The 23319-nt window shown below is 51.9% G+C and overlaps 4 protein-coding genes across 9 annotated transcripts in view; 2 read left to right on the top strand and 2 right to left on the bottom strand.

Annotated features, from left to right (window-relative positions):
* Positions 1-51: 51 nt before the first annotated feature.
* CXCL16 (C-X-C motif chemokine ligand 16) lies at positions 52-3458 on the top strand. The gene is made up of 5 exons (XM_067716970.1): positions 52-189; positions 547-685; positions 993-1075; positions 2282-2701; positions 3153-3458. Exons 1-5 carry the CDS (start codon positions 123-125, stop codon positions 3197-3199), a joined length of 756 nt encoding a protein of 251 aa, XP_067573071.1. The 5' UTR covers positions 52-122; the 3' UTR covers positions 3200-3458.
* Positions 3459-3775: 317 nt separating this feature from the next.
* Positions 3776-5419, bottom strand: MED11 (mediator complex subunit 11). Its single transcript, XM_067716985.1, has 3 exons — positions 5282-5419; positions 4955-5085; positions 3776-4277 (listed from the first exon to the last, which is right to left on the bottom strand). Exons 1-3 carry the CDS (start codon positions 5364-5366, stop codon positions 4140-4142), a joined length of 354 nt encoding a protein of 117 aa, XP_067573086.1. The 5' UTR covers positions 5367-5419; the 3' UTR covers positions 3776-4139.
* A 25-nt stretch (positions 5420-5444) lies between these two features.
* Positions 5445-23319, top strand: part of PELP1 (proline, glutamate and leucine rich protein 1) — a 45639-nt gene continuing 27764 nt past the window's right edge. Inside the window, exon 1 of one of the 2 annotated variants that reach the window (XM_067716906.1) lies at positions 5445-5582. Coding sequence is in view for 1 of the 2 variants with exons in the window: in XM_067716904.1 (XP_067573005.1) it covers positions 5744-5806 (63 nt within the window). In the remaining variant the exon portion in view is untranslated. The other variant, XM_067716904.1, reaches the window with a different exon arrangement.
* On the bottom strand, positions 14016-22486 carry ARRB2 (arrestin beta 2). 5 transcript variants are annotated; one of them, XM_067716950.1, is made up of 15 exons: positions 22368-22486; positions 19438-19468; positions 18748-18808; positions 18591-18635; positions 18164-18360; positions 17817-17876; positions 17380-17447; positions 17111-17246; positions 16773-16857; positions 16419-16491; positions 15989-16126; positions 15191-15274; positions 15030-15109; positions 14861-14951; positions 14016-14667 (listed from the first exon to the last, which is right to left on the bottom strand). In XM_067716950.1, exons 1-15 carry the CDS (start codon positions 22388-22390, stop codon positions 14517-14519), a joined length of 1323 nt encoding a protein of 440 aa, XP_067573051.1. In that variant the 5' UTR covers positions 22391-22486; the 3' UTR covers positions 14016-14516. The 5 variants fall into 5 exon arrangements, with proteins under 5 accessions (XP_067573051.1, XP_067573054.1, XP_067573052.1 ...); XM_067716953.1 differs by having other exon boundaries at positions 14016-14569; XM_067716951.1 differs by having other exon boundaries at positions 14861-14915.

Raw genomic sequence — 23319 nt, 5'->3', positions numbered from 1 at the left:
CCTTGGTGCCGACGGCCGCCGTCTCCCGCAGAATCTCAGGCGTAGCGGGAGAAGGAAGCGAAAGCCATTGAGAAACCGGCTGGAGCACGTCTGGGAGTCAGACAGGGCGAGGCGGGCCCGAGATGATGCTGAGCTGGGAACTCCGGATCCTCTTGCTCCTACTCTTTCTATTGTGCCACACTCCTCCAGGTTCGTCAGGGACCCGACTGGTTCCCAGATCCCCGAATCCGGGGAAGGGGATTGGGGGGCACGAGGGCCGCGGGGTTGAGTTGAATAAGTGGGGAGCCAGGGTCCCCAAGGCAGCCGGGGCAGGGGGAGGGCCAGCTGCCTGGGGTTGGGGACGGGCTGGGGAACACCAGGGCCCAGGTGTGATTATGGACGTGTTTGGGGAGTGTGATGTGTGAGTTGAGCCCTGGGGGTGGGAGGGGCTCAGATCCCCGGGTCTAGGGGAGAGGCTGCAGTGGGGCTGTGGGTTGGAGGCTAAGTTTACCGGTGCGTGAGCCCCTGAACCTGGGAAACTGTGCTGACCACCTCGGTCCCGCTCAGGCGATAGCAATGAAGGTAGCATCGCTGGCAGTTGTCCCTGTGATAGAAGAATTTCTTCCCACTCCCCTCCTAACGATCAATACATGGGACATCTCCGAAAATACCTGAAAGTCTATCAACGTTGCTCTTCCTACGTCAGGTAATCTCACCCACCCCTGGGAGCGCAGAGCCTCCGGGTGCCTCCAGGACCCTCTCTGGTCAAACTTGAACTCCTTCTGGGAGGACCCCTAGTCCCTTCTATAGTCCCCATAACATTAGGTTATGTGTGCCCTAATTCTCCACACCTTAGTTTCCCTGTTCCGCCTGGAATTTCCCAGTCCCAGCAGAAACTGCTGAATCTTGGCAGTGACCTCACTTCTTTGGAACGAGGAAAGAGCTGGGAGAGTGGGGGGAGAGAAGGGGGGCGGAGATTGGAGACACAGCTGAGACCACATCCTTCCTTACAGGTTCCAGCTACCCTTGGGAAGTGTGTGTGGAGGCAGCAGTGACCGGTGGGTCCAGGAACTGATGCGCTGCTTTGATCGTGAAGGTGAGCGCGTTCCCCCTCCTCCCCAGGCTCTGTCTCCAGGGCTCGGCCGCCTCCACCTCACACTTTTCTTTGCCTCAGCCCTTTCCCCTTTGACACCTCACATTCCTATTCTGTGTACTTTCACTTAAGTCCCTGTTTACCAGAAATCACTCACTGTCACTTCCAGGATTTTTGCCAATTCATCCTATCACCTGTGCATTTACTTAATGTTTTCCTTGAAATCAAGGCACTATTTTTATTTTCCAGTAATTTATTATGGAAATTTAAAGACATATATAAAAGTTGAAAGATTTGTACAGTGAACATCCCACCACCTAGATTCTATAATATTTGATTTTTATATTTTATGTGTGTACATAATAAAGCATATATATTTTATATTTTACAATATCGAGTCTACAGCATTTTAACTATATTTGCTTTATTGCACACCCATCTGTCTATCCATCCCTCTATTCCTCATCAACCTGCCTAATATTTTTTGGTGCACTTCCAAGTAAGTTGCAGGGTTGACTATACTTTATCCCCAGACATTTCATCATGTATATTATTAAGGCGGGTTTTATATTTTATTGTACCTTTTTTTTTTCTTTTGAGGTAAAATTTACAAACAATGAAACGAATAAATCTTAAATGTACACAGCCACTTCTGAAAAACTTAATGGCAACTAGTCCTAAGCAGGAACATCTGTGAAGTCACAAATTTGATATGCTGGTTGTATTTCTCTCCTAAAATAAATACACAACCATTAAGACACAAAGTGTTCTTCCAGGTCCCAGCTAAAGTTGTCTTCTGTAGCATTGGTGGTACCCATACTGCCCTTTGGCTACGTAGACCTACCTTATTCAGTTACTCTTCCTGGCTACTCTGGCCTTTAGTACTAAAATTATCCTTGCTTTACAGCTGAAAGAAATGAATCCCAGAGAGGTTAAGAGACAAGGGGCAAGGTCACAGCTACTTTGTAGCAGAGCCCGGGTTCCAACCCAGGTCTCCTGACTTCCCAGTTCAGAATGCATGCTCGCCCCAGTGGTTCCATGTTGTGGTTTGCTCACTTCCATCTCCCCATGTTTCCCCTCTGCCCCTGCCTTTCTTTCCTGGCATTTAGCTGTTCCCTTGATGTTCTCCTTGACCCATTACCCTTCCCTCTATCTAGTTCTTCAGCTTATCCCCTCATAGCCCTGATTCCTCACTTCTTGCTTCTTCAGAATGTGGACGTGCTCACACCAGGAGTGTGGCCCACCAGGGACATGTACCTCCCCGCAGCACCCAAGTTCCTGAGCCCACAGAACAGACACCTTCAGCCACGGGCACCCCCTCACAGAAGTACCTGCCATCTACCCTGCAGCCTACCCAGCAGCCCATCTCTCCAGAAGGAGCAACTTTGTTGGACCAAAAGCTCATCCACACCAATGAGACTACCACTTACACTTTGGGCCACCGTCTGGGGGCAAGGCCTGGGGCCAGGGGGAACCAGAGGCAGCTGGGAGAGAATGTGGGTCCTGCAGCTGGGACATCAGCCATGGTGCCAGTGCTGTCCCTCTTGGGCATCGTTTTCCTCCTCACTGGAGCCCTGCTCTACATGCTGTGCGAGAAGAGGAGGAAGCAGTCACTGCAGTGTCCTCCAGGTAAACTGGGCCTCTGAACCCCTCCTCCAGGGATCCAGAGGCTCCTTGGTAGGGATCCTGCCCACAGTAGCTCTCAGGCCGGCAAATGTGGAGGCTGCCTGCACCACGGACAACAGGCAATGAGGGGAGAGTCAGCCAGACTACAGAATGGGGAGGGAGGGAAGCCACCATAGGCCCAGGGACCAGTGCATGGCCTTCAAAGCCAGACAGTGCTTGAGCAACATCAAGATGGCAGCCAGAGCAGACGAGTGGGGGATGAAGCGATGGAGGAAGGTGGGAGCTATTCGTTCAGTTCACACATCTTTATTGAGCACCTACTGTGTACCTGATCTATAGTCAACGCTTTAGAATCTGATTCCCCAGTTCAAGCTATCACCCCTTGCCCCCGACTCCCCCCGCCCAACTTCCCTTGATCTCAGAGCTCATCTCTCAATTTCTTTATCTTTTCCAGATTTGCACCTTCATTATGTGCGTGTGGCAGCAGACGCCAATGCTTAAAGAATGGAAGCTTGTGAGGGCAGATTACGATTTATTCAGTATCAAATGCAGTTAATATACTAGAGCAATCCCTGGCACGTGGTAGGCACTCTCCACATATTTGTCGATGTTTAATACACAACTAACCAGCCACTGCCCTCTCTTAGACGTTCCCTCCGTTTTTTTTTTCTATGCTGTAATTTAAAATCACCTCTTATACTAGATATTTTGTACAATTTCTGTATGTGGATTTTTTAACTACTAAAACTTATTTTTATAATTATTGACTCTTCTTTCTGCAGACATTGGTCTCATGCCCTTGCCCCCTTACCATGATTCCTGGCTTCAGCTTCTCTGCTGATGGCCACCTGACACCTTCCCCCTCAGCGCATCCCCCAATCCCTGCCAACCTCCTTGTCCCAAGTCCCTTGTGTCTTGTCCTTGTCCTTGTCTCTTCACACCACAGCAGTGTTCCTCCCCAACTTCAGCCCTCTTCCACTTTCCCACCCTCCCTCCGCACCAGCTGCCATACAGCCTGGTTTTACTTCCTCAACCCCTTACATCACCCATATATGCCCCAATGAGAGTCTGAGCTCCTTGTTTTTAGTGTTACTGTTTTTATTATCGAAACCCTTAGTTCTCATTTTATCTTTTCCAGTGAACAAAAATGTGTCTTCATTGGTCCAAGTCTACCTGGGGCAGGGACCTGAGGAAGTGGATTGGGTGTCTTGAGTCTCTGTCTCCTGTCCTGAGTTTGTCAGCGCTCGGTGAAGTGCATGGCAAGAGGAGCCAGGGCACAGCCAGGCATGGGCTTGGTCTTTAAGGTTCTCCATTCCCACCTTTTGTGCCTTCGTCCTCATGGCTTCTGACCAGCAGCACATGTACGGGGCAGCCCATGCTCTCCAGGTTCTGTCCTGGGGTGCAGGTGGAGCTCTCCTTCCAAGCTTTTCACCTGCTTGGCTTAGTTTTCCAGCATCTGCTCACAGGTTCGAGCCACCTCACTGAGCTTGAGACGAGCATAGTCCACTCGCTTCAGGGCCATCTGACAGTCCTTCCTCGAAGAGTAGCTGGAGCCCTCATGGGGCTGCCCTGTGGCCACCTACAGGACATTTAGATTGATCAAAGAAGCACCCTTCCCCTTTCCCATCTCCCCAACCAGGCATCAGGTCTCTTGTCTCATTTCTTCCCTGAGTCTGAATTTGCTATGCCACTTGGTTAGCTGGATTACCTAGGGCATATCACTGAATTTCTGTTAACCTCATCTGTAAAATGGGGATGACAGTAACTAACTACTTTCTGGAGTTGTTATAGGATTAGATAATGCAGAGTGGCACACTGTAAAAGTTTAGTAAATGGTAGTTGCTGTTATAATGACCTCAGAACCCTTCCAATCCTGTTCCTTTTCTCAGGAGGTAGCCATCTGGGGCTCCATACCCTTGAGGTCTGGTCAAGTTTCTAAGAGCATATCCTGTGGCTTTCGTATTGTTTACACACCCTCTCCCAGGACTTCACCATCCAGTGGCTCATGTGATGCAACTTAGTGACAAAGGAAGCCTACCCTGGAAGGGAGGGGTCCTGCCAGGGTCAACTGGCCTGCTGGGTAGGGCTGGTCTTGCTTAGCTCCCGAGACCAAAGCTCTGCCCGGGACTCCTGAAGGCTAAGGCTAAGGCAGTGAGCTGGGCGTGTTGCACGGTCCAAGACACACACACACACACACACACACACACACACGCGTAGGACGTTCCAACACACACACACACACACACACACACACACCTGAGTGAGATAGCGGATCTGAGCCGACAGCTCCGCCTCCACGTGCTGCACCGACGCGGTGAAAGCGGCTGCCTGTCGATCTAGGAGCCGCTCATTGGTTTTTTCCTTGGAAAGTTCCAAGATCACTGTACCTGCCGGGGTGGAGAGTGGGCGGGGCTCTCCGGAGACTGCCAGTATAGCCGCGCCCCAGAGCCAGCCCCACCCACCCCTGCACCCACTTAGGATCCCTCCCAACCCCACTCCCAGTCACCGGTCGGCGCATGTGCGCACGGTCGGTCTAGCTCACGCTCTCGCTGCCGCTCCTCCTCTGGTCGTCGTATCCCGAACCTGCATTCTGAAGAATGGCTCCAATTTCCCGTTCGATGTCTTCCAGGGCGCGTAATCGCTCGTTCGCCAAGCTGTAGGTAGCCATCGTTACTCCGGGATTCTCTCCTTTTGCGAAATGCTACGGAAAAGTGCCCGGAAATGGCTGTCGGTTTGCGCCCGCGCAGAGTGCGCCCCTTAGCTAACACTACAGTTCCCGGGATGCTCAGCACCGTCTCGCCTTCTCTGTTCACCTGGTGAACTACAACTCCCAGGGTCTCCTGCGCATGCCCAGGTCTGCGCCACCACCGCGTGACCACCTGTGGTAAGAGGCAATATCGAAATATTCACGCCCTTCAAACCTGTCCACCTTTACGACACTGTCTTGTGGTCTGTGTTTAATTTCTTCTACAAGAATTTAGTGAGCGTCTGCTGGGTGCTAGGTGATGATGGTGGGAGCGCTGGGGTATTACAGACTGGACAGCCATGGACCCTGTGTTTGCCTATCCCACTCCGCCACCTATCGGAGCCTGGGGAAAGCCGGACTTGGTGAGTGTGACCTTATTCGCCCTAGCGATTCCCTCTGAATGGGAGCCCTGAAACACGGACTGTCAGTATATTCTGAGAAGCTGGCTCCTATCAGCCTTTTCCCTCTCTGATCGCCTGTTAATGTGGTTGGCTCTGGGGATACAAAGGTGAGGTGGACTCTCACGTGATAGTGGGATAAATGTTTCGTTAGGGCTACGCCCAGGGTGTGTCTCTGGGAACACAGAGAAAGGATTCTGGGAGGAAATCCTGCTTGAACTGAATCTGAAGGCTTAACCAGGTGGATGAGAGCTTGGAGTGGAAAAGGGGAAGGCACAGGCAAGCGCATGGTGGTGTGAGGGGGCTTACACATTGCAAGTCCAGCAATTGCAAGTCCAGTTCAGTTTGACTGGAGTGAACGCAGTGTGGTGGTGGATAGGTGTGACTGGGGAGACTGGAGTGGGGAACCAGATCAGGAAATGGCTTGCAAGCTAAGGAATTTGGACTTTATTTTGAAAGCATTTGGGAGCCTTTGAAGGATTTTCAAGAAGTGTTTATGGAAGATTGAGAATGAAGCCAGTTTGCACAGAGTTAGCAAACGAGTGGAGACTTTCAGTTAAACTTGAGAGATCTAGCGTTTAACTTCACTCCTTTACTAAATCCTAGGAAGATAGCAATAAGGGGATTTTAGAAAGGAGTCAAGGAGAGAGAGGAGTTAATAGCAAAACTTTAGATAGAAACTGCAAGACAGAAGGGTGTGTGGTAACTGATTTAGCAGTGAAGTAATTAAGCCAGCAGTGAAGAAACCTTAGAAGCAACTCTTTTAAAATTTAATTTAATTTTTTATTGAAATATAGTTGATTGGCTTAGAAGCAAGTTGATTTACCCTTAAATCAGTGGCATCACAGTACAGCTGGGCTGTAGGTAGTACTAAAATTAGGAGGATTATTTGAAGTAGTTAGACCCCCCTGTCTCCTCCTTTATATCCTCATATCTCCTGGCAGCTACTCACCCCCAACTCATCAGATTGCTGGAGGTTTCTTGGTTGGAGATGGAAACCAGAGAGTCTTTGGCATGGAGGGCACCTGGGCATGACTGTATTTAAAACAGATTGAGTGAAAGTTTATTTACTGAATGGTGGTTTCTAGAACTCTGGCAACCAGGCTTTTACCTTCCAGGTCAGAGACTGGAAGACTCTCATCTGGGGAATTTGACTATTCAGAGGAAAGATCTAAGAGTATTAACATCAGGGGTTCTCCAGCAGAGCAGTTAGCCGGATCACCCCATAGTGAAACCCACAGTTGATAAGTCCCAACTGTGTCCACAGATCTTCTGGTCAACTTCTTAGCATGTCACCCTTAAAATGAGCAGACAAAAGATTTCTAGATGTTTGCAGAAACTTTCTAACATGGAAGGCAGAGACCAAAATAAACAGAAAAAAAAACCCCAAACAAACCAAAAAAACCCTACCTTCGATGACATAGAGTAAAACTTAAGGAAAAAAAAATATTGATGCGCTTAGGTCAGAGATACTATAATAAAGGATTGAATCCAAGAAAACACACTTGAAAGATAAAACCATGAGGGAAAGAATGAAAAATTGAGCAAAAGGGTTGAAAGAGAAATTGAAGCACTCTCCCAGCAAGTAAAGCAAAAGAAAGAAGATGGCATATAGGAAAGATGATGTGAGAAAATTAGAGAATCAGTCCAGGGGGCTTAAATTCTCTGAGAACAAAGGGAAGAAAGGACTTGTGTTTCTAGATGAAAAGGACCCATTAAGTGCCCAGCATCAAGGCACCTCGTGAAATATCAGAACACTAGTCCCACAGAAAAGGGTCTTGCAGAAGCTTCCAGAGAGAAAATAGACCAGCAATCAGAATGGCCTTGATCCTCTGAATACTAACACTCCACACCAGTGGAGCAGCGCCTTCAACGTTTTTGGGGAAAGTGATTTCCAGTGTGGAGTTCTGTACTCCAGCTGTAGTAGGGTGAAGGCTAAAAATGCAGTGGCTCAACCAAATAGAACTTAACTTTTTCTCAGAAAACAGTTTGGTGTGGGTAGTTCAGTGTGCTCCACAAATCAGACCGAGACCAAGGCTAGCAAGCACTGCAGCTCTGCCATCCTTTAGGCTCTTACGCTCAAAAGTATGGTCTTCAGGCCACAGCATTGGCATTACCTAGATGCTTTTTAGAAATGCAGGATCTCAGGCCCCACCACAGACCCACTGCATCAGTATCTGTGTTTGAAGATCCCAGGGGATCTGTATACACAGTATACTTTGAGAAACACTGCTTTTCCCTTCCAGGTGATCTGTATGCACAGTAAACTTTGAGAAACGCTGCTTTGCTCTGGGACATTGCTGTGTGCAACGTCAAAACTGGGTTGCTGCCCTCTGTGGGCTGCAGCTGGCAGGAAGGCAGAAGAGTAAATATGGAGGAGGCACACCTGTCTCAGAGGTCTGGCTAGGGAGTGGCACATATAATTTCTACTTACATTCCTTTGAAGAAAACCCAGTCATGTGGTCTTACCAGCTCCGGGGTTCTGGGAAATCCAGTCCTTACCTAGGTGGCTAGCTATTATTCTAGCACCGTGGCAGAATAGGTTTTAGGGGATATCTAGACTCTCACAACAGCCCAACTATCAATAACGAAGATAGAATAAGGACATTTTGATATGTACAAGGTCTCAAGTTTCTCTTCCAAGTACCCTTCTCAGGAGGTGACTAGAATTAGACCCTAGTCAGAAGGCTCCTGGAGAGAGATTTTTCAAGGAGATGGAAGAGATAACATCTGTTTTGTTTTGAATGAGTTGAGAGGATACCCAGATTTTTGGAGGAGAGTATAGAGCAGAATTAGTGATAAATCAGAGAATAAGCAAATTTTAAAAATGATAACTATTCAGGGAAAACAGTTGTGCAAGAAGAGAAAGGTAATCATAATAGACCACATGACACAGCTATGGATAACATTTGCAGTAAATCCTGGATGTTGATCTAACCCCGATTGATAGAATTCCCTTGGGAGAGCTTCCCATGTCGGGGCAGGGGGGCGAAAGGGCGCTCAGGCTTCACCTTACATGGCAGGAAGCCCATAGACAATGCTTAAAACAAAAATCAAGAAGTAGCAAAACAAGCATGTTGTTTAGAGATGGAGGTAAATGCCAAAAGAAACATCGAACGGAGGTGAAAGTAATTGCCTCTGAGGGGAAGGAAATTGCAGGGGGAAGGAGTTTACTTTTTCTTGTAATAGCCCTTGTAGTCGTATCTGACTCCTTCAACTATGTGGATATACAACTTTGAAAATAAAAATTAAATAAACATGAAAAGCGAGAGAGGAGATAGACTTGACTGTGAAAGAGCCCTGAGTGTGGAGGAGTGTGTTTTCTTTGGTTTCCTGCCTTTATCCCTCCCTTTTTCCCTCCTTCCCTCTCTGCCTTCCTTCCTCTCTCCCTTTCTTCCTTTAACGGAAGAGACTTGCACGGGTCTATTTACCATGGAGGAAGAACCAGTAGAGAGAGGCAGAGTTTGAAGAGCTGGGGGCGGTTTGATGAATCAAGGTCTCAGAGGAGGTGGGAGGGGGAGCGATCTGAGCACAGGTGGAGGGATTAGCTTCGACCTGGAGGCGGCACCTTAGCCTTGGTTGTGTAGGAGAAACGGTGTTGATGTCGATGTCGGTGCTTGCTTGTCGGTAGGAGGTGGGAATTAAAAATCATTCATCCCTCAGACACTAATCTCTGTGAAGAGCGGGAGAAGTCACTCTGAATGTGAGGAAGGTTTAGAAAATTAGTGAGTTGGATGGGAGCAGGAATAGGAGGTGACCAGGGACGTGGAGGGGGACAGGGGGTTATCAGGTGTTGAGGGCCCAGCTGAGGTTAAAGGCCATAGGTTTGTAGTGGCCCAAATCCGTACCCGGCGCCTAGTACGGTGTTGGCACCTAGGATGCGTTAAAAATATTTGTTGGATGAATGAGTAAATATGTGGTTGTGTGATTTTTCTCTGGCAGTGCCTCAGCAGCCCCTTGTTGGAGGGGACAAGGGCGGGGTGGTGGTTAGAGCCAAGAGTGGGGTTTGAGAGCAGGTTTTGTGAAAGGAGGAACAGTTGATGGTGCTGATGAGATAGTGGTTGATGTGATGATCCTGAAGTTTAGTCTGGAAAGAAAAGCAAGTGTTAAATTGCGAGAAAACAGAAGGGCCAAGAGCTTGGTGACAAAAAACCAAGAAGTCATTAAAAAAAAGTGATTATAATTGACTACATATTAAATATAAAAATTATGAATTATTAAAAATACCAGAAGCAAAATACTCTGAAGCTAGAAGTGATGGTTGCACAACATTTTGCATGAACTAAGTGCCACCGAATTTTACACTTTAAAATGCTTAACTTGGGACTTTCCTGGCGGCACAGTGCTTAAGAATCCACCTGCCAGTGCAGGGGACACTGGTCCGGGAAGATCCCACGTGCCGCAGAGCCACTAAGCACGTGAGCCACAACTATGGAGCCTGTGCTCTAGAGCCCATAAACCACAACTACTGAGCCCACGTGCTGCAAGTACTGAGCCCTTGTGCCACAACTACTGAAGCCCGTGCACCTAGAGCCTGTGCTCCGCAACAAGAGAAGCTGCCACGAGAAGCCCGCGCATAGCAACGAAGACCCAACGCGGCAAAAATAAATAAATAAAATAAATAAAATGGTTAACTTTATGTTATATGAATTTTACCTCAGTAAAAAGAAAAGAAAAAAAAAGCTAGGAACCAATTCAGAAGACAAAGCGGGACAAATATGAGCAAAATAAATGACAAAGGGTTAATTGCTTTACTATATAAAGAGTTCTTAGGGTACTTCTAGAAAAACAACATCAACCCAGTAAATCGGGTTCATCCTCACTCATGATCAAAGAGATGCAAATTAAAACTAGGGTGATACCATGTCATCTGCTTGATTGGCAGTAATGAAAAAGGCGCTCACCCTTTTTTTTCTCATTTTTTAAAAAAGTTTTTATTGAAGTATAGTCGATTTATAATGTTGTGTTAGTTTTAGGTGTACAGCAAAGTGATTCAGTTATATGTATACTTTTATATATATATATATATATATATATATATATACTTTTTACATATATACTTTTTTTTTTTTTGGCCACACTCTGTGGGATCTTAGTTCCCCAACCAGGGATCGAACCCGTGCCCCCTGCAGTGGAAGCGTGTAGTCTTAACCGCTGGACCACCAGGGAAGTCCCTGTATACTTTTATATTTATATGTTGGGTTGGCCAAAAAGGTCGTCCGGGTTTTTCCATAAGATATTACATAAGATGTTCTGTAACATCTTGTGGAAAAACCCGAACGACCTCTGTAACATCTTACAGAAAAACCCAAACGACCTTTCTGGCCAGCCGGATACTTATATATATATATACTTTTTCAGATTCTTTTCCATTATAGGTTATTACAAGATGTTGAGTGTAGTTCCCTGTGCTACACAGTAGGTCCTGTTGGTTATCTATTTTATATACAGTAGTGATGCTTACCCTCTTTGACCCACCAATTCTACTTTTTTTTTTGACCACGTGGTGGTTTGTGGGATCTTAGTTCCCTGACCAGGGATTGAACCCAGGGCCTTGGCAGTGAAAACAGGGAGTCCTAACCACTGGACTGCCAGGGAATTCCTCCACCAATTCTACTTTTAAGAGTTTGTCCTACAAACGCACTTTGCATGTGCAAAAAGACATATCCTCAAGGATAATTATTGTAATACTGTTTGAATTAGCAAGAGTGGACATCCTTCATGTCCATCGATAGAAAATTGGTAAAAGTAAATGACATCTAGGCAATGGAAAGTTAGGCAACTCTTTTTAAAAAATATATTTATTTTATTTATTTATTTTTGGCTGCATTGAGTCTTCGTTGCTGCGTGCAGGCTTCCTCTAGTTGCGGCGAGCGGGGGCTACTCTTCATTGCGGTGTGCGGGCTTCTCATTGTGGTGTCTTCTCTTGTCGGGGAGCACAGGCTCTAGGCGCGCGCAGGCTTCAGTAGTTGTGGCACGCGGGTCAGTAGTTGTGGTTCGCGAGCTCTAGAGCGCAGGCTCAGTAGTTGTGGTGCACGGGCTTAGCTGCTCCGCGGCATGTGGGATCTAACCGGACCAGGGCTCGAACCCGTGACTCCTGCATTGGCAGGTGGATTCTTAACCACTGCGCTACCAGGGAAGCCCCTAGGCAACTCTTTAAAAGAATGAGGTAGATCTATGTGGATTGCTAAAGGAATGTTCTCCTAGCTGCATTATTAAGGGAAAAAAGCAAGGTGGAGAAGGGTGTGCAACTATCTGTATTTAAAATAAGGGGGAAATATGTTCGTATGTATATGACTGTGTCTGAAGAATGTCTTTGGAAGAGTGATCAAGGAACTGCTAATAATGATCGCCTCTGGGAATGAGAAATGGGAGGCTGGGGATCAGGGGCATGAGGGAGCCTTCTGTTCACTCTTTACTGTTGAGATTTTTTTTTTTTTAAGCCATGTGCTTGTTTTACTTAAAAACATTAAAAACGTGAAAAGCTAAAAGAAAAAAGGCATTGTTTCTCAAAGCGTGTGCTAATTCACAATCCCGATTCATGGATTCTTCCTGGGATCGACTGAATCAGAATTGGGGAAGGTAGAAGCCTGGGACTGTGTGTTTATCGCGTACCCCAGAGGATTCTGATTCACCTGAAAAAGTTTGAGATCCACGGGCCAAGAGCTCAGAGGTCAAGGAGCAGGTTCGTGGTTGTCAGAGGGATGATGACGGTCCCTTCACATGAAGAAGACCAGGGCGTGCAGGGTAGGCTGCTGCTGTGGAGAGGTAAGCAAGGTCATTGGCATTTTGGCAGCACTTAAAGCCTGTGGGTAAATCATGATTTAATTAGATGTCATGAGCCGTAACATAGACTAAAGGCCTGTATGAGTGGCTCCATTTGCCTCACCAGCCTCATCTGGAACTACTTTGCCACTGGCTGTCTCTGTCCCAGTCCCTCTGGCCTCTTTCAGTCTTGAAATGTGCTCTGTTCCCTTCTGCCTTCACACGTGGTGTTACTTTTTTTTTTTTTTTTGCGGTACGCGGGCCTCTCACTGTTGCGGCGTCTCCCGTTGCGGAGCACAGGCTCTGGACGCGCAGGCTCAGCGGCCATGGCTCACGGGCCCAGCCGCTCCGCGACATGTGGGATCTTCCCGGACCGGGGCACGAACTCGTGTCCCCTGCATCGGCAGGCGGACTCTCAACCACTGCGCCACCAGGGAAGCCCCGTGGTGTTACTTTTGCCTGGGATACTGGAACTCCTCATCTTCCAGTACTCTGCTCAAAGGTCACTACCTCCAGTGAAATCTTCTTCCAGCCCTAGCCTAGATCAGAACTCCCTAGCTCCTGCATTTCTCCTTTGGAGCACAGATACTGCAATGATTTAATGTTTGCTTCGGTCACTGCCAACCCTATACTATGCCTGGCACATAATAGGGGTTTAAATCAAGATTGTTCATGGAATGAATGAATGAGCCTTAAGAGAAAAAGGAGAAACGTTGGGCTGCAGGAATGGGAGTGGGTGGTGGGGTGAGGGATGTCAGTGGAGTACTGCTAACTCCCTCCAGCCTAGCCTGGGGCTTCGGCCAAGCCTCTGGGAGTCCCTGATGGATGTCAGAGGAGCAGCAGTAGGATGTAGCTTCTTGGACTTGTCCACAGCAGCATGACTCCCTTTGGCTGCCCAAAGCCTCGGTGTCTGTGTTACAGCGTAAGGACCAGACTCCACAGAGATGTGTGTCGTGTGGCTTCTGCCTGCAGCCGTGGTGCCGCTGAGCCCCAGGAGTGGACAGCTTGAGCAACCATAAAGAGCAGTGGAAATGCACACACTTGGTCACGACAGGTCACCATGCAGTCGTGTGTGTCAGCTGCAACAGGGAATGGCCTGCCCTGCGCACCTCCCAAGAACATCTAGTCTGCAGGGAAGTGAGTTATTATTCCCTCTGTAAATGAGTGAGTTTACTTTGTGGCTTTACCAAACTGTACCTTTGAGTTGGGACTGACCAAATCAAGTTTCCATGTTTACCTTGGAGCTCAGGTACAGCTCAACCATTCAGTAAACGTTTACTGACAGCCTATGGGCCGGCCAGGTGCCACGCAGGTACAGAGAAGAGACTGCGTCCACACTCACAGCTGACAGTCATGGGTACGCACACTATGTGCTCCTTAAACGCTGCATAGAAAACACACACGCTCGTGCCTATTAAAAGGTTTATTTTCTTCTTTATGCTCAGAAGCAAAGAACTGGCCTTGCCCCCCAAAGGGTCTCATCCTGAAGGAATGGGAGGCAGAGATAGTGACAGGAGGGGGTGTTGGTGTGAGGTTGAATGTGGGAGCTCTTCCCCCCGCCCTTTCCCTACTGTCCTCTTCAGTGTCCCCCTCCAAAACATTTAGGTACAAACCCAGCTTGCCACCCACTGGGGGGCTGGGGAAGCACAGCCGTAGTCAAAAAATTAATGCCCACGATTCACAAGAGATGGGTCCAGTGTGTATCTGGTGGGGGATAGGGGAGGGAGGGAGGGGAGGGGTTGGTTGAGGAAGCCGCTGGGTGGAGGGGAAAGGACGAGAGGCTGGGATCCCCCCCGGTGACAGTGGGGGTCTTGGTCCTGCCCCTACGTATCCCAGCACCATCCACGCCCTTCTTCCAGCCCCGTTTCCTAGCAGAACTGGTCGTCGTAGTCCTCGTCCTTCATCCCCTTCAGCCGAAGCCGGGCAAAGTCCTCAAACACGATGTCGTCATCTGTGGCATAGCTTGGTGGTGGAGAGGAGGGGTGAGGCGAGGGCTCCAGCCCTCCTTCTCCACCTCCCACACCCCTCCCGGAGACAGAGGTGCTGGGGCAGCCGCGGGGCTGGAGGTATTTGCAAGAAGGGACAGAGAAGGGGAGGTAATTGGCAGCTCACATGGCTAAGTCCTCTCTATTGGATGCTTCAACCATCCCTCCCCCAAGAGAAAAACAATGAGGGGCAGAGGGTAGGTTTGAACGTTACAGGAATCCATCCAAAGAGAGTCAAAGCTAGGAAGGTAGGGGGTGAGTCTCTTACTTGGTATCAAATTCAATGAGGTTGGTGTCCACAGGGGCATCTGTTTCAGGAGCAGCTGAGGGGAGGAGGAGAGTGGGGGGGTGGGGGGTTGCTGAAAGGACCGGCTTTTTCCTCCACTGGCCTTGCTTCAGGCCTTCCCTTGCGGGGCTTGGGCGGGTGGCAAGCTCACCTGACTGGGGTCTGGGGAGGGTGATGTGGTCATGGGGTTTGGGGTGCATAAGAACAAAAGGCAGTTCCACGGAGACATCCCTGGGGAGAGAGGCACGGTGATGAGATGACACTGCAGCGCCAGAGGAAAGCCCTGCGCCACCGCCCCACCCCAGCACTCACCCGCCTCGAGACACCACCAGCTTCACCTTGACCCTGTAGGACACCAGGATTCCCAGCACCTCCTTGTTGGCACCCTCCTTAACGCTGCAAGTGGGAGGAGGAGTTGGACCAGAACCCATTGCCCTGCGCCCTAGGCTGGTCTCGTGTAAGGTACCCGGCTGCGTCCTTCCTCTCATCTTCTCAGTTCTCTCCAGTAAAAGCCCAAGTCCTTGTGACCTGGCAGCCCTGCACTGTCTTGCTCTCCATGAGCCCTCTGACCTCACTTCCTGCTCCCACGCTGGCCTCAAGGCCTGCTGTGTGTGGTCGTGTACAGAGGCGCCAGTGTGGGTGAAATCCAGCCCACCCTTGGCGGAGCTGTTCCGAGAGGCACGGGGCCCGCAGAGGCCAGCAGTGGCTCTGCGGCCCCTCCTGCCGCCTCAGACACACGGGGCCGTCTGCCTCCGCATCTTTGTGCCTGTAGTACCCTCTGCCCGGAGCGCTCTTCCCCTGCGCATCCACAGTACCTACTTCCTTTATATCTTTCCTCAGAATTCACCTCTGGATTACGCGCCCGCCCCCCCCCCCGCCCCCGCCGCGGCTTTATATCTCCTTTCTCTGCCTTGCTTTTTCTCCTCAACACCTATGACTGAACATGCCTTATATTTTGCCATTTATCTGATATGTCTGGCCTCCGTCTCCGAGAATGTAAGAGATGTTTTGGGTCTGTTCTGTTCACCGATAGAGCCTGGCACACACCTGGCGTGGAACGAGTGTCTGTCTCCTGTGCTGCAGGACTCCCCTCCCCCAGCCCCCCCTCACATGGTGCTGGATGCCAGGTTGGTGTCCTCGTGCTTGAGCTTCCCGTCCAGGGCGAGACCGCGCTTCTCCCGGTTGTTGCTGAGCAGGGGGGTTATGGTGTACACCTTACAGAACGTGGAACTGGGCGACACCTGGTCACTGGGGGATGGGGCCAAGAGAGCGAGACTCTGGGGGCGCAGATGGGGTGAGGGGGCAGCTCCCACCCCCAGCAGCTTCTCCCCGGTCACTAGCCCCTGCCCTCTTTGGGCACAGGTCACAGGGAGGAGGTTTTGGCTCGACCTGCTCAATAAAATGAGCAGCTCAGAGCCACTCAGCTGGAGGGAATGCCCTTGTAAGTGGACAGTTCGGGAAGAATTGCCCCCCAACCTCATGTTCCCTGGGCCTGCTCTTGCCCCCTGAGGTTGGGACCCAGGGCTGTTGTGCTACTCACTCTTGTTCGATCTGAGCCACAGGACACTTGTACTGGGCGGTGCTGAAGAGGCAGATGTCGGCGTACTGTCTCACTGTGGGGTGGGGTAGGGCCAAGCAGCTCCGCATGGAGTGCCGGCAGCCCCCCCCCCCCCGCCAACTCCAGCCCCAGGCAAGGGCCCCGGCCCCTCTGATAACCCGCACCCTCCCCCTAGCAGTAAACCCCATCCCCATCTCATCCTGGGACAGACAGCCTGAGTCCTTTGAGCCCCTCGGGTCTCCCCACTGGGCTATGTCCTGGGGCTGAGCTGATGCCTGAGGCCACATTTGCAGCAACTCCCTCCCCTAAGACACTTTTCCAACCCCAATGTCCTACCAGAGACTTTGATCTTCTTGACAGTCTTGGTGGAGTTGTTGGTGACGTGGACATTGACATTGAGGGGCTCCCCATGGTAGTACAGCTTTTGAGTAGGGGGGGTCAGGTTAATCGGATCTTTTTTCACTGGTCCCATTATTAGTGTGCCCCCTGACACACACACACACACACACACACACACATACACACACACACACACACACACACACACTGCTAGGCCTCCTCCCTCTAAACCCAAGCCCACCCCCAGCTAAGGTGGCCTCCTTTAAAAACACCATCCTGACATGTGGCTTCACCCCTCCCCCCCGGGGTCTGCAGCAGCTGGGTCCCCACCCCACCTCCTTGTCCAGGGAAGCCTCAAGGTGGAGGGACCGGTCAGACATGAGGAAGTGGCGTGTGGTTTCAGCCGAAGGCTGGGGGCCGGGTTTCTCTGGGGCAAACTGCACCTTTCGGATCACCAGACGCACGGAGTTCCTGGGGGCAGAGATGAGGGGTGAGAGGGTCAGTCCTCAGATGCCCAGACACTGGCTCCCGCCTCCCACAGGGGCCTGGGGCTCCTGGGACCCAGAGGGAATGGTCAGACCTGAGGGGATGTTGCTTCTCTCACCTTTTGTGGCTTTTCTCTTCTAGTGATTTGGCACAGAAGGCTCGAATCTCAAAGTCTACCCCACAGGCCTTGGGAGGGGGAGAAAAGGTCACATTTTACACAAGGCCTCTGCCACTGCCGCCACTCACTTCCTTCCCACTTCCCTGTCTTGGCCATGGACTCTTGCCCCATCATGGTCTGAGGAGCGTAGGGCCTGGGTCTTCCGCCTCTGCCTCTCCGAGGCCCGGCCCGGTAGAGGCTCGGTCCTCGCTGCACAAGATGAGCCCCTCTACTCAGGGCCGTGCAGGTCAAGAGCAGGAGGTGTCGCAACTGAACAGTGACCATTCCATACACCCACTGCCATCGGGGACATTTCCCTATCCTTAGTCCCACCCTGACGCCTCCTCCCACCCCCTGGTGTGTCCCCTGGCTCTTGCTGGACCCTGTTCCTCCCATACCTTCCCTGTGTCCTCTGGGCCTGGCTGCAGGGTGACGGAGCAGGGCAGGTTCTGGGGTATCTGTGGCAGAAGAAAAGAGTTCAGTTCTTCCAGAAAGCCCCAGAATCTTCCTCCCAATCTCAAGAGGTTGGAGGACTCCTGGAGAAGAGAAAGGAAAAAGGAAGGGGCCCCGGGGGGAGGCAAAGAGGCAAGGGCTTCCTGAGTGCAGGGTGACCCTGAAGCAGGGGTTCTAGGGTCCCTCCTCACTGTTTCTCCCAGACCTGCCCTTAACAGGTGCCTCACCCCCCCACCCCACCCCCAACACAGTCCCAGACGCCTTGCTCTGCAGAGGGTGGGGGTGTCCTCACTGTGAAAAAAAAGGGGTGGGCATGCTTGCCCAGCTTCCTCAGCAGCCGGTCCTGCAGGCGGGTGGGGGGCCGGGGCGGGTTGGGCGTTGGGGGGAAGGCCTGGTAGTTGGCGATGAACAGGTCCTTGCGGAAGGACAGGCCCAGCACATCCAGGTCTTCGCGGCCATAGCGGAAGGCACAGGTGAGGGTCACAAACACTGGCAAAGGTGGGCAAGGTAGGGTGGTCAGGAGCCCCCCTCCCACAGTCCCCTCACCTCCTAGCAGCAGCTGCTCCTTCCTCAGCAGCATAAAACCTGCCTGAATCCTACTCCTGGCTTCCGCCTCGGCCCTCCGTCTCCCCAGGGCCCCTCTCAATGCCAGCCCATTTCATTTCCCCACCTCCCTCTTTCCCTCCCTCCCCTGGGGCCCCTGGACTCAGGGCCAGTACCTTTGCGGTCCTTCAAATAGTCAGGGTCCACTAGCACCACGCCATCTGGGAAGGGGACACATGAGCTCAGTTCCTGTCAGGGCCTCTCCTCCATTCCTGGGCCCAGGAACTTCCTCCCCTCTTGGGGCACATGATGCCACTTTCTGGGCACACTTACCTACAGGATCCACTTTGTCCAGGTGATCTACAAAGTCCCGCTTGCCCAGGTACACGGTGAGCTGAGGATGCAGAGGGGTCACAGGGAAGATGGGTAGGCGGGTGGCAGGGCTTCAGAGCCCTCAGAAGTAGCTGCCCTGACCCTGGGCTTCCCAGCCTGGGGTATCTGAAGGAGTTTCTCCTGGTTTCCTCCCAGTGGGGTTGGAAGAGGAGAGTGGTGGGCTTTGCCGGACTAGCCAATCTTGAGGCTTTTTAACTGCTCCCCAATATCTTTTCGCACTTCTGAACGCACACTGTGTGTGCGTGGGTCCAGGAGGACCTGGCGCTAGGCAGGCAGTTAGAGAGCCTCACTGCATGTCCTCAAGGACTTCTGGGATAAACAGGCATAGCTTGGGGGGATGTTATCTGTTCCCAGCCCCAGGCACCCGTGGGTTGGCTCCTAAGAGGGCTCCAGGCGTGAGCTTCTGGCCCCTCCCCCTTGGCCTCACTTAGGGACCCAAACTGAACTGAGCCTGTCCCCACCCAGCCCTGTTGCTGGCTCAGGCCTTTGCGGCAAGGGGCTTCAGGAGGGAAGGAAGTTGGCTCTTAGCTGTCACAGGAAGTGGGGAGCTTGGGGTTGGGGACTGTCTAGGGCAGGCTGGGCCTTGTGAGGGCCCAGGGAGGGTTGGGAGAAGCACTGTGGGAGACTCACCTTGCAGTTGGGACTTGACTTCTTGAAGACCCTGACAAAACAGAAAGGGAAACCCCACTGCCTCCCTCAGACTCAGCAGGGACCCCGGTGCCAAGACCTTGTCCCTCCCAGCCTGAGAAGCAGAGGTCACCCGAGATTCCTGCCTGGAGGCTTTGGGGCCTTACCTAGCCCTACCTGTTCCCACTTCTTCCCAGAAGGAAAGGTAACCAGAGGTCCTTAATACTCCCAGCATGGCAGCCCCTCAAAGCTGGTTGCCATGTCAATGCCCCCCCACCCCCCGTAGTTCCCCTCCTCCCATGGCAGTGGCCACTGGTAGCCAGAGGAACCACTCAGGCTCTTCCCAGAGGACCTCCCCCAGGGGAACCTGAATGGACAGGTTGCAGTAGTGTCTGTGTAAGGCCTAACTCTCTTTCCATCTCTGGTCTCCACCTCCCACAAGAGCTGGAGTACTTGAAAGAGCGATGGCTCTAAAATGGTTTCTATTATGGGCAGTACCTAAGTGTGACCCTACTCTCCATTAACCTCCAACTGTCCCCATCTCTGATCTCAGCAGCTTAAAAGCTTATTTGTCTTTCAAGGCCCAGCTCAGATATCACCTCCTTTAGAAAGCAGATCCAGCCCAGACTCTGGTCACTCCCTTTTTTGGGATTCCTGTCACATGTTGTTTATGCTTTACCTATGGTGTGATAGCGTGCAAGGGCAGTTAGCTGTGTATCATCTATCTCACCAGATGGACTGTGAACAGCAGAGGCCTTATTAATTTGGGTGTCCCCAGCACAGCACCAGCCATGAGGCAAACATGAGGATGCTGGCTAACATTTATTGGATGAATGGTCTATGCTCAGCACTGTTGCAAGTATTTCATGTGTGTTATCTCATTTAACACTCTTAGCAACCCAATGATGGGAGATCCTAATGTTCCTATTTTACAGGTGAGGAGACTGAGGCACAGAAGAGGTCAAATATTTTACCTAAGGTCACAGAGAGTAAATGGTGGAATTTGGGTGCAAACAGGTATTCTGGCTCTTCATCACGAAACTATTGTACTATCCTGCCTCTGTTATTGGCATTAGGTTTGTTGGAGTGAAGGAGATTCACTTTCCAGTTGCTGAAACAATCAAAGCCTGGACTCCACCCATTGCTGGGAGGGTAGGGAGGTGTCTGGCAACCCCTGTGTCCTGGCCACAGTGGGCCTATTCTTTGCTGCACCATCTTACTCCTCCCAATCCACTCTGCCTCTGTAGTGGTATCTGTGAAGGGTCCCCAGGTAGCAGAAATTGAAATCCTGCCAAGTGGCCCATCCCTCCTCTAACTCCACCACCCCAGTTTTTGCTATAACAACTTCACATGCCCCTTCTTCCCAGAAGGCCAAGCTATCCAAAGACTATAAGGCATAGGGTATGGAGGCCCCCAGGTATCCCCATCTAATAAAGAAGAGCAAACATTGGTAAGGTGGCAGCTAGGATAAGCACCCTATCTCCTGTCCCCACTTGGGGGCTGACTGCTGTGGCATCCTCCAGCTCTCCCTCCCCTTTGCTTCTGGTTTTCCTCTTTGTCCTAGTGTTTCTTCCTATTAGGAGTACTGGCAGAGGGTTGGGACAGCCACAATCCGTTGGACAACTGGAGTGTGGCTCTGGGGTAATTGCCCTGAAGTAGCTGCAGGTCACCTGCCCTTTAGATTCTAACCCAGCCAGCCTCCTGCGGGCTAGGGAGGAGCAGTGTGTATACTGAGGTTGGCATGACCAGAGAGGTACCCAGTGAGGGGGCAGGGGGCAGCAGAAGCAGATGCCCCTTCACACTTCCTGCTATTCTCTCCATTTCCTGTGGCCCAGAATTTGATGGGGGTGGGAGGAATTGTGCCAAGTCAGCAGTCCCCCTTTGGTCCATCCGTCCCCCTCCCTGAACCACATAACGGAAATCTGGGGCCTCCCTCAAGTCAGCAACTTCCCCTTTCTCTGTGTTTAACCCCTAATCCAGGACACCAATCCTCCCTCCGATCATCTCTCCAATATCAGTTGACTTGGTGCTCAGAAACCTATGCTTTCCTACTCTACGGGTGGGGAGTGGTAGGGCTGGTAAAAATTTTTTTGCAGAACAAGTGACAGACCAGAACCAGGCCCCCATTCCTGATCCTCTCCGGAGAGAAGCAAATAGCCCCACTCTTTTTCCTCTTTTGCTCCTGCTCTCCAGGGATTCAGGCGTTCACCCACTGCCCCCTTGGGGGTGTTGGGTCACAACAGGAAGTGGATTTTGCTAGAGACCAAAAAAGAGAACTCGGGGTGCCAGTGGAAGGAAGGAGCCTCGATTGCACAGAAAACATCCGGGGAGTGGATGGCGTGCCCAGGGCAGACACAGCTTCCCCTCACTCCCGGGAAGAGGGGTAAGGCCCAGAATCGGGGAGGGTCGCCAAGCACTCTGCTCCACCAAGATGAAGCTGTGGCTCCTAGCAACCCGGGGGAAGGCAGAAGTTTGGAAGCGGAGCCACCCGGCCTTGGGACAGGTTGGGGCAGCCCGACTGCCTGTGGGTTACTGGACAGGAGGCGTTCCAGTGGCTCGGAACGAGTCTAGGGGGGCGATCCCCTCCTGGCATCCAGCCTGCCCATACCCGTCCCCTCGGGGCCGGCCACCTGCTCCGCCCTCCTCCGCCCCTGCATCGCAGCCTGTACTGGAGTCGTCCGGCCCCCACATCTCTGCGAGAACCCAGATGCAGGTTTCCTGATCGCCTTCAGCCCTCGCTTTCTGCATGGGCTGTGGCATGCGTTCCCCTCATCATCCCCGAGGACCTAGGCGTGCGGCCCCGGATGGCTGTCCCCTAGGGACCCAGGAGTCCGACCCCCGGATTCTCTCCCCCGGGTTCCTGTGTGGGGACCGTCCCGGCACCCGCCCCGAGCCGCCGCCCACGTCCCGCTGCGTGGCCCCACCTCTCTTACCTGGTCCCGGGTTTCTCCCCCATGGTGCGCGCGCCCGCCGCCCGCCCGGTTCGCGGCTAGCTCGCAGCCTCCTAGCCCGCTGCCAGGTCCCTGCTCCTCCCCGCGCCACTGCGCACGCGCGCCCCCGCTCTTTCTCCACTCCCCCCTCCCCTCCTTTCCCCCCCCCCCGCCTCGGATCCTGGGGAACCGGGGCCAGATGCGTCAGCCCGGATCGCGCGCGCCACGGCGCTGCCCGCCCTCTCTTCACAGACACGCGCGGTGATTGGCTCCACCCGCTCCCCTCAGCACTCCAGCCCCACCCTTCCCGAAGGATCCCTCGCTGGCGCGCGCTGCTACACCCTGCTCTTCCCGCCCATCTCTCCGCCCCTCCGCACCCGCTTAGGAACTGATTTGGCCTCCTCAAACGAAGGCGCCCGCCTTCCAAGAGACTAAAGCCCTCTGATTGGTTCCCTGCATCCAGGACCCTGCAGGGGTCCCCTCCCCTTTGTTTGCTTTCTTAGTGGCGGTGGAGGCGAAGGCGGTGGTGGGGGCGGTGCAGGAGCTCAAGCACAGTCTAGGAAGGAGGATGAGGAGAGGCACACGTGGGTGAACGGTTCCAGTTGCGTGATGCTCGCCTATTGCGCGCCTCTCACCCGCTCACCCCAGAGCTTGTAGCCGTCTTTGGCCCGCCCTCCCGCTTCTTTATTGTGGTGTGTCAGCTCCCCCTGGTGTCTGTCTTTGATCTTTGCAGGGTTACTTTTCCTCATTTCTCTTAACCACCGTTCTCCATCCGTTCATCAAAGCTAACATCCTTTCATGCACGCCTGCATCCATCCATGCCTATTTTGTGCCAATCATTATGCTAGGAGATGGGGACCCAGACATGAATTTACATGGCCCCTGCCTTCCTCGTATGGTTGAGGAGACATATAAAGAGGTATTATGATTCTAGGAATGCTATAATAGAGGTATG

This window comes from Pseudorca crassidens, chromosome 19 (assembly GCF_039906515.1).
Source record: "Pseudorca crassidens isolate mPseCra1 chromosome 19, mPseCra1.hap1, whole genome shotgun sequence".
NCBI classification, from domain to species: Eukaryota; Metazoa; Chordata; class Mammalia; order Artiodactyla; family Delphinidae; genus Pseudorca; species Pseudorca crassidens.
This window is presented reverse-complemented; position numbering and strand designations above follow the sequence as displayed.